This window comes from Rhodnius prolixus, unplaced genomic scaffold (genome assembly GCF_049639745.1).
Source record: "Rhodnius prolixus isolate KJV_2025 unplaced genomic scaffold, Rpr scaffold_3, whole genome shotgun sequence".
Lineage (NCBI taxonomy): Eukaryota > Metazoa > Arthropoda > Insecta > Hemiptera > Reduviidae > Rhodnius > Rhodnius prolixus.
Genome location: NW_027411603.1, coordinates 34,162,317 through 34,172,554, shown reverse-complemented (window position 1 = coordinate 34,172,554; position 10,238 = coordinate 34,162,317). Strand labels below are relative to the sequence as shown.

At 29.9% G+C, this 10,238-nt stretch overlaps 1 protein-coding gene across 1 annotated transcript; it reads right to left on the bottom strand.

Moving 5' to 3' along the window:
- Positions 1-1,630: 1,630 nt before the first annotated feature.
- LOC141453303 (V-type proton ATPase subunit D) lies at positions 1,631-9,907 on the bottom strand. Its single transcript, XM_074126347.1, has 6 exons — positions 9,766-9,907; positions 9,530-9,647; positions 7,774-7,921; positions 5,064-5,279; positions 4,479-4,557; positions 1,631-2,841 (listed from the first exon to the last, which is right to left on the bottom strand). The coding sequence occupies exons 1-6, from the start codon at positions 9,804-9,806 to the stop codon at positions 2,721-2,723; spliced, it is 723 nt and encodes a 240-aa protein (XP_073982448.1). The 5' UTR covers positions 9,807-9,907; the 3' UTR covers positions 1,631-2,720.
- Positions 9,908-10,238: the final 331 nt, after the last annotated feature.

The following is a 10,238-nucleotide window of genomic DNA, read 5'->3' as shown; positions in this document are numbered from 1 at the left end:
CTAGATCTAATCAAATTGGTTATTCAACCCTTCACTTGAAGCACATCCCAAGGAGGTCAACTATTCTCTAAGATCTATTATTTATGTAACCGCTGTTTGGTCAACGCAAATAGTTTTGCGGGGTTCTGGAAATGCATTTTTATTCCACTCAACTTATTGGCACAACCCATTCATCTTCTGTTCTTTAGAAGACATAAATATTTGCAAGTGGTAAGCCGCATATTTTTTACCTTCTCTTACTCTACCTGTGTGAATGGTATTGGAATAGAGCAGATTTTAAATTTCACAGTAAATATTGGCTTTGTGGTACTTTGGGCACGAAAAAGTGTTTTTTATAAAATTGCAGACCGATGATATTTGATATTTTTTACAGGTGAAACCAATGGATAACCCGAAAAAGGTCAAAATCAACATCAAATGGAAGTAACAGGTTATCAAACGGTTTTTTCAGTTATATAAAATTTGGATTGCCTGGACATTTTAAGTCCAGGCGTTTGACTCCTAAGCAACAGCGGAGATTCTAAATTAAGAAATCTAATGTATTAGGCACTGCTTAAAATGAAAGACAATGTGTATGAAGTTAGGAAGAAATTACAACGCATAATAGCAGTAAAGTGTGACCTAAGTAGAAGTTTGTGCCTGAGTACTATGCAGTTTCGAAAAAAGGCTAACATAAGTACTTGAGTTGTTGGCTGCTCAAACCCATTCACACGATGGTTGGTGATTTATCGTTCGGCGGGAGCTGAAGACGCTAGCCTGATACATGTTGTTGTCATTGCTCCACACTTTGGTATTTAGGCAGTTGTTGGGCACTAGCTTTGAGAGCAGCAGCATTCGTCCATTCAACATCATAAAAATGCTAAGGAGTGCATACTAATTGTATACTACTTTTTATTGTATAATAAAAATCACTTTGTATTTGTGCTTATTCTGGAAAATAAAAAACGACCGCCTAAAATATTAAAATAAAAAAATGAACAAATTAAATGAGATTGTTAATTGCTCAGTTCAATCTAAGCAATTAACAATCTCATTTAATTTGATCCTTTCTTAACACCACTGTTATGATAAATGGTGAAGGAACCGTAAAAACGCGCTAAGTTTACGGATTTTGTGGTTACTTCGACAAATCAATTAAAAATACAAAATTTTAATTTTAGGTAATTAAAGTGAATTTGTGAAAAAGTTACTTAATTCTGTTGTAGTTGTCTGTAACGAGAGAACACTATCTCGAGGCTGGGGTGCACAGAAAAAAAAGCTGCGGGCGTTTTAAACCTTTAGATTTTGTCGCGCTTTAGATTAAGTAAAAAGTGTAAATTTAGAGCAGTTTCAAACAACCTAGGTGAAAAATTAGATTTCAGTTGACGATTTTCTTTTTATCGTTGAGGTATTTTTAGAGTTAGCTTTGTATTCTGTAATGTAAGCCAGAGGCCATAACATTTTTTTTTTTATTGTAATCACACTTTAAATATAAGAATTTCTGGAATCAATGTACACTATTCAGACGTAATTAGGTAATCAACTTTATTTAATATATTAAACACACTATTTTTTTATTTATTTTATTTACATTCGGTAAACAATGAGGGGACAAGTCTTAAACATATGTATGCGAATAAAAACAATAATAATTTTAGGTACTCTATATTTTGCATTAAGCTTTTTATTAAACAACCAAAAACAATGTTTTCTCAAAATAGAAATGTTTAAATTAGTTAATATTTTTTTAAGAAAATAAACGTTTTTAATGACTAAACACAAATATTTCCAAATCGTACTTCCATATTTACATTTAATATGTTTAAATATTTCTAAAAGAATTTAGGAGGACTTTTTTTTTGGACAAAAAATGCATTTTAAATAATCCATCATTTTTAGATTTAAACACATTCACTTTTGTAGTTTAAAAGTTTAAGAGATTTTATAGAATTTCTCAAAGAAAACTTTTCAGTGTAAGGAACAAAATTTCTAATTTTTTGTTAAATGATTTATCAATATGCTTTTACAAATTTAAGTATAAACAATATGAATAAAAACGATAATTTCACTTTGAAGTTCTTCAAACCATAAGTACTCTTGATTCAATAACATAGAAAACTAACGCGGTTGCCAAATAAAAGAAAAAAGTATTAAATTTAATAACTACAGAAATTTTTCTTTTCGCAAAAACAATTATTTTTTCACATTAATGATCATTACTACCCATGGGAATCAAATAAGTAACATTAGGTCATAGACGTCGATGTTTCAAAAATACATTAATTCTACCCAAATCCAAAAACACCTTAACCATTAATCAAATCAACAATTATAATCTACATAATGTCAATAATGCAAGGATAATCGATAACATGACATTATCTCTCTAAATCAGGATTAAAACTCAACTGATTATATAAACAAAATATTATTTCAACAATCTATCAAATTGTTTCAGTTTAATACAAACCAAAAGTACTCTGATCAATAAACTTAAAATGCAACTGAATACAATTTTACAACTGCGAGATATAGGTGAGGGCAATATTTACAAGAAGAAAAGATTTTGTGGGTTTTTCTATAAAATTATTTTTTATTCGAGTTCAATGCCGTACAATTCAGTATTAGATTTACCTGAGTATGTAGCGAACGTCTATCCTAATACTGTAAAATTAAGTGAATTTCTCACCTCTATCATGGAATGTTTTTTTGTTTTTTTACAATAAAAGCAAATTGCACAATTAGAAAAGTAAATCCTCATCATGTTCTTCCAGAATGTTGCTAGCATGTTCTACTAAAGACAATTTCGCCTTTTCGGCTTTAACTCTAGCTATACGCTTCTTATCTTGTATTTTCTTTAACCTAAACAAATTAAAAATATCATTGAAAATCTGGATAGGTCCAAAGTTCTGGATAATATGGCTGATTTATTTTTTGTTGCACTTTCATCGATTATCAGTGATCGATTAATCAGTTTGGAGTAGAGAATTTGACATCAACTTTTTCGTCTCATTACGCTAGCTGAGTGAATGTTAGTTACTTAATATGTTAATGAAAAGTAAAAAAGTGAAATAAAATTAATGAAAAGGAACATGTATGTTTAAGAGTTTTGTTTGTTTTTTGTATAGGGAATGTGGGAATGTTTTAGAATTTCTAAGTTGGAGCTGTACTTTATAAGAAGAACAGTTTGAAATTAAACTGAATTTACTAGTTTCTTGCTTAAATTCAGCAGAATGGAACATTGCTGGGCAAAAATGAAGATTTTGGTGCTAAAATTTATCAAAATTTATTCTAAAGAACGGTACTTGCGCATGCAAAAAAAAAAAGAAAAAAGAATAATAATATATAGGTAATTAAATAAATAAAAATAATAATGCTAGAAACAATGTTATGCTGTTTGATAGAAAATGGAGACGTAGAAAACAAAGTAAGGGAAAGAGTTTGCATGATTCATTATTCTTGATAAGTTATAATATTTGGATGATTACGTTTATGATATTGCGGACTTAAAAGTATTATGAGTGCGATAAAAAGACATGGAAATCTAGGGGTGAGTAGTTCTGGACAGTTTATAATATTATTACGTTTGAAAGTTGGACGATGCGAATATTTTTCTAAATTTGCTTAGTTCTTTATTCTTTTTATTAGTTCTTTATTCTTTTTATAATATAATTATTTTTAGTTTATAACACATTGTATTTTAATGGTGCAATATTTACGTTACTGTAAGCCTTATAACATGAAAAACAAAAATGGTTTATTTAGTTCAATTCATACATACTAAATTAATAAAGACCTTTATACCGTTTACGAACTCAATTCCTAAAACCTAATGGTAAGGGAGATTTTATTTATGCTCTCCCAGACACAGTTCAATCAAAGCTTTTTCATTCTTTTGCCAGTTTTACAAACACATGAAGGTAAATAAATCTGCGGGGATGATTTATAACAGTTTCGGATCTTTCCCTTACTTCATCAATTTTTCGTGCGCCTTTACAACTCTCCAATATAACATCTCTCCCACCTTCTATTAAAAAATAGCTAAAACAAATATAAGACTGCGTTCGGTAGGTACTCAGCACTCGGAATTTAACGATATATCGATATTGAGTATAGTTCTGACCAAGAGATAAGTTCATCTCCTTCTTTATCGATTATTTTCTAAAGTTGAAAATCCTTACTCGAATGGTCGTTCATTACTGGAATTTTTCCTTTGAAGTTAAAGAACTGAAAAACATTTTTCAGGGGACAGTACAAGATGCAAGCCTTTATTAAACTTTCTTGCTTTGACTAAAAAAAGAAAAACCACCGGAAAAACTTACAGGGTAGAGTTGAACACCAGATATTTCTGAAGAGCCCTATCTACATATATATATTTATTTATATAAATAAAGAAATTTGGACAGTCCTCTCGTCAAGAAAAATAGGCGTAACATATTTACCTTCTTACTTTATTTGTAAATAAGGGGCAGAAATATAATATTTGCTTTTATAATTACCTGTAAAATTCTTCTCTTTCCAATTCATCGAGCTCCGAAATTATGTACGCCAAAGTACGCTCAATTCTTGGAATAATAACTAAAAAAAAGAGTGTACATATCTTTATTATCATCACGTAAAATCATAAACTTAACAGAAATAAAACTCGTTCCTCTGCTCAAAAGACAATGTTCATAAGGCTTTCCTATTTGAGACGTTTCATATAAACCCCTTCTCGTATAACAATAATTGGAAGTTAAGATTATAATTTTAATTAATGTTGTTATAGCTCGCATTTTTTTCCTATTGCTGACCGATCTCGGATTTTTATCCATCAAAAGAGGTTGGAATGCTATCTAGAGTTAATTTTTTTATATTAGTTTTAAGCCAGCTTAATGTTAAAGGTTGAAATCCCTTTCCAATACGAAAGTCTTGGATAGCTTCAAACTAAATTAGCAGTAGTTCTACGAATTTATTACAAATAAACATTTAAAAATCGAAATTCTAAAATAGTCAAACTCTTATTAAATTCTAATTTTTTCGTTAACTACTTAATATTTATTTGAATTTTTTTCTCAAAATGTTTGAAATACATTAAGTCGTACCATGTTCAATAGCATTAACTCGTCTATTAGTCAATTTGATAACCTCATCCAATGTTACGAAAGATGTCTGTAAAGAAGCCAGTTCAACTAATAGTTTTATAGCAGCTTGATAATTTTTCTTCAATTTAGCTAACTGCTGTCCACCACGAGCAAGACCTGCCAATTCATACGTGTCTGTTCCATCCTGGTAACTTTCAAATACAGGTAGCGTTACACCTAAAATAAATTAAAACAATATAATTTACTCCTTAACAAAAACTTACAGTTTAAAAAGTTAAGTATAAGGGTTGATTAAACGCCAAAAGGTACACAAATCAGCAAGTACCCAACATTTCATTCAAGCTTAGTTGATATAATTTAAGTAATTTTGCTGCATTAACTTTTCCTTCACATTTTTTAGAATTTATTAGATGCCACAGATGCTGGCCAGTTCGTTCATAATATTATTTGGTTATAATTATGATAAAATGTATATTATATCTTCGTTTTTAAATAGGTACTTTATTTTAACTCTATTCCAAATTATTCTTCTGATTTATCTTTAATATGCCCTTTATTCTGAAGTTGTCACATCTTATACATGCATGTTAAAGTAGAAAAAGACAAAGTTAGAGTCGGCTACTGTTTAAATTTGAATCACGGAGGATTTAAAACAATATTTCAGACTTGAATTCGTCTTACCGAAATATTCGTGAGCACAAATAACACACAGTTAATAACAAGTAGATTATTCAACAACAATTATTCATTTCTCAATTGTAATTTAATTTTACTTACAGTAAAATACTGGAATAATTAGCTGTCCTAAAAATATGCATATCTTATTTATTTTATATTACATAACATATATATAACATTGTGAGAAGAACAGCTACATTGAGAGTGTGATTGAAGAAAACTATATTATTTGCGATAAAGCCAGATAATTATTACCTATTATAAACGTTAGACTACTACATAAAATAACAATTACTTTAATCGAAGAATAAACTTAAACAGACGATTTTTATTAAAAATAAAATAATCGAAATCATTGATGTATGTTGGTGTAAGCATTTTTTTAAAAAAGTTTTTAAATTTTGTAGCCTCGTAATTTTTTTTATTTTTTATAACGTTTTCTTTTTAACCTGTAATTAATAGTTTGATTATTATAGATTAATAGATATTAAAGTCAATCTACAGTGCTACTTGAACAAATATTTTGTAGATGAAAATGGCCAGCATAAGGGTCTGTGACATCTAATAAATTCTAAAAAATGTGAAGGAAAAGTTAATGCAGCAAAATTACTTAAATTATATCAACTAAGCTTGAATGAAATGTTGGGTACTTGCTGATTTGTGTACCTTTTGGCGTTTAATCAACCCTTATACTTAACTTTTTAAACTGTAAGTTTTTGTTAAGGAGATTTTTGTACCTTTTGGATAGATTTTCATTTTTGTCTATTTTGCTAAGTTACATATCTGCTTTACTGTTTTTTTTTAAATTTGGAATAAGCAATTCTATCATTATAACCTGATAAGGTGTTAAGTAGGAACCGTAACTACCACTGGAGAGATCTTTTTAAAGAATGATTATAGTTGCGGTCCCCAAACCATCCTCAATAACAATTTTTTTGAGAAAGCCTTTTTATATAAAATAGGAAGGTATTTGTACGTAAAAAGCAAATTTAAACGGGCGATTACAGTACTTCTCCCTAAAAGGCAAAGAGGCAAAGATTTTGAATCGAACGACAATTCATTAATGTAAATAGGTTCACCCATTGATAATTTTAACGATTGCAGTACTTCCTCTTAGTAGGTGTAAGAGCATGATGGCACTTCACAGCCATATAGAGGAGCTTTAATCACTTCTTCGTGCTAAATTTTATCAAAATCGGACAAAGCGTTATAGAAATATTGGTAATAATAGTTTTAGAAACGGCCTTACTTGAGTGGGGCAAACTCCCCTCCATATGAGGCATAGCGACGAGACTTTTAAAGTGCAAATCTGTACAAAATTTCGATTCGAATGACACTTCATTCATGAAAATCAGTTCACTTGTCGATAATTTGAAACGATTGCTATACTTCCCCTTAACTAGTGTAAGAGCAGATCGCCGCTTTAATGTTACGTAGGGGAGCCCTAACTCTATCATCCTACCAAATTTTATCAAAATCGGGCTAAGATTTACAGAGTAATTAGTAATAATAATTTTGAAGGGGGCCTTACATAAAGGGGGCTAACTCCTCTCTAATTCGGTGTACAGCGTCGAGACCCCCAAAAGGCACATCTACATAAAATTCCGAATCGAATGTCACCTCATTCATGAAAATCGGTTCTCGCGTTTAGGCGCTACGTAGTTTACAAAAAAGGTAACAACAACAACAACAAGAAGAAGAAGAAGAAGAAGAAGAAGAACAACAACAACAACAATTTCTGAAAATGCCGTTTTTGCTCATTTTCGGCAACTTTTTTCTCGAAATCTATTAGGTCTGGGGGGTTGCAAAAAAATTACAGTTATAAAGGAGGATTTGCCCTATATTTTAAAGAAAATTTGGGAATTTTATCTTTTATAGAAAAAGAGAAAAAAATTGTCAAAGTTGGGTGTTTTTTAACGTTACGCTTTTTCGTGCACTTTTTGACGATCAACCCTTATACAACTGTCCTACCGGACAGTTTTAATAATTTACATAATGAATGAAAAGAACACCAGATTGGTGTGATATTTACCTGCTACATTATCTTTTTTTGTCCTTATTTTTATTTGGGCCTTCGTTACATTTTGCAAAACAACTTGATTAAAATCTCCAGTGGTAAACTTTGCTTCTGCGAGAGAAAATGCTGCTTCTTTCATTATTTCTCCCATCAGAGTTTTTGTCTATAATTGGAAGATATATAATAGAAAGCTGGACAAGATGTTATTAATTTGTTTTATTCATTTTATCAAAACGAAGAAAATTTTGTTATCATTTAGTTAAGTAGAAGCCTGTATTCTTGTAGATCTATTTTGATTTGGTCTTCGGACATAATTAAGATTAGAAAAAATTTAAACATACATAATACAAGAAGTGAGTTGATTTAAATCATAAACAAGAGATTTCATCTCTACGACAGTAGTTCTCAACGGGGATCGTGGTCTTTAAGAGACTATAGCATTTTTAAAGCATTACAGTTATCAAGGATAATCATAGAAAGGTATTTTAAAAAACATTCATGACTCTTATATAGCATTAACTACTTACTATATGTGACTACTTCAATTAATGTTACATTGTAGGTGAAGAAAATTGAAGTGAACACTCTCATGACATGTCTTACAGCAATTTACAACAATTTTGAATGAAAATTAGAATTTGTTGACCATAGAGATAGTTGACTTCAATATACAATGTAAATAAAGTATAAGCTAAATTTAAGAAATTGCAATTAGCTGTCTGAAAGAATGCTAGTTTTCCTAGGCTTACCGAGATTTCATTCCTTTGAATAGCTCCATACACCCTGGCTCCATCTTACAGTCGTCCGATGTAATTACTAGCTATATCAAGACTTTTAATAACTAACATTTATTTAATAGCTTGTTGAGATAATGATGCCAATCCTATTTTGCAAAACATTCTCAGAAACAATCTCATTAATAAAGTGATTGTACTACATTCTGCTCGCGCCCTTTCCACAAAAATTCTGTATAGCGATTCTACTTAAAATCAGAGAAAAACTACCACCTACCTTCTCAAATATTTTATTTTTTACTTAAATAAATCGAAAAACAAAAAAGTAGTGATTTATTTTAAGAATTGAAGGGAATTTCTCCTGATAAGAACACAATCTATTCAGAACATAAATATAATGTCTGCTGAGAACAAACATGCAGCCATTATCTATATTAATTTTAACCAACTACATACTGTATAAAAAATTTGCAGTGTCTGTCAGCTGAACTTTTGTCGTTAACAATTTAAAGAATTATGAAAGTTGCAGTAACAAAATAGATTATATATTAACCACCACCTTACCTTATCTTATCCCAAGAAGTAAAAATTAACAACTAAAAATAATAAGATAAAAGTAAACTTTTTAAATATTAGAAATTAATTTGGTTGAAAAATAGTATCAATGTAACTCTGTATTCTAAAAAACAAATGATTCATCAAAATCAACTAGATGGAATTAGTAGGTTTTTACCCATGTCTACATACATCATTCACTTAATAAAGCTGAAGTTATTTTGCGAGAAAGGCGGTGAATCTTGCAAATACGAAACGAGCACTTTTGTAGAAATTACGTTTTTTAAAAATAGGAAAACATCGAGTTATTTCATTTTGAAAGGTGGCTTAAAGATATAGTTAAAGATATACATACTCGTATATTTGTGTACCCATATATATATATAAAACTGAATTTCAAATTTTTCCAATACTTAAGATATATTCCTTATTTCAACTTCCTTTACTAATAAGCACAATTCAATCCAGAACATAAGTTTTACCTCAATTATTTTGCTTAAAATCATCCTAAACCTTATTTGCAATGCATCAGCTTTCTTCTTCAATAAGCTGTGACCTTTTTGTGCTCCCACGAGCCTTCCTTTCATTAGCGTTTGTGCCCTAAAATAATTAATAATGTTAACATATTATATGATTGAAACCATTACTGACAAAAGTGGGCGTGGTCACAATATACATTTTATTTTAGAATTTAGAATTAAAAACTAATTAAACATACCCTCTGGATGGGAAAATAGGCAACTTATCTTTTCCTGACATTATACCACAAGGTGATAATTAATTTTGAAATCCCGGAATAAAATACAACAAAGTTGCGGGAGTGTAGGTTCTATTTCTCAGGCTATCCTTACTTCTGCTGTCAGAAATACAATATTGAGGGAAGGTACATCAGCTGATTATAATGTGTACACACTAATTTGTATACTTATGTAATTTTGCATAAACGGTATAAATTTCAGATAATTTCTGAACAATCTGTTATCTTTTTAGAAGAATTACTTAAAGGATTTATCTATAGTTAAATCAACCGTGTCAATCAATATGTCTAATCAAGGTGGCTATATAAAACTTGACAAATCAGAATCTGTCGGTTTGGAAATTGAAGGGATTATCTCGATGACTTAGAGGTTATATGTTTGATCGTAACTAGTTAGTGGTGGTGATGCTAATGTCATTATCTCATGACTGTGA

Bases quoted from the DNA above. Each gene is read 5' to 3' on its own strand.
- LOC141453303 (XM_074126347.1), bottom strand. From the start codon at position 9,806: ATGTCAGGAAAAGATAAGTTGCCTATTTTCCCATCCAGAGG. The intron at 7,922-9,529 runs GTAAAACTTATG...TTCCAATTATAG, and splicing joins TTTTAAGCAAAATAATTGAG to ACAAAAACTCTGATGGGAGA. The intron at 2,842-4,478 runs GTAATTATAAAA...TAATTTGTTTAG, and splicing joins GAAAGAGAAGAATTTTACAG to GTTAAAGAAAATACAAGATA.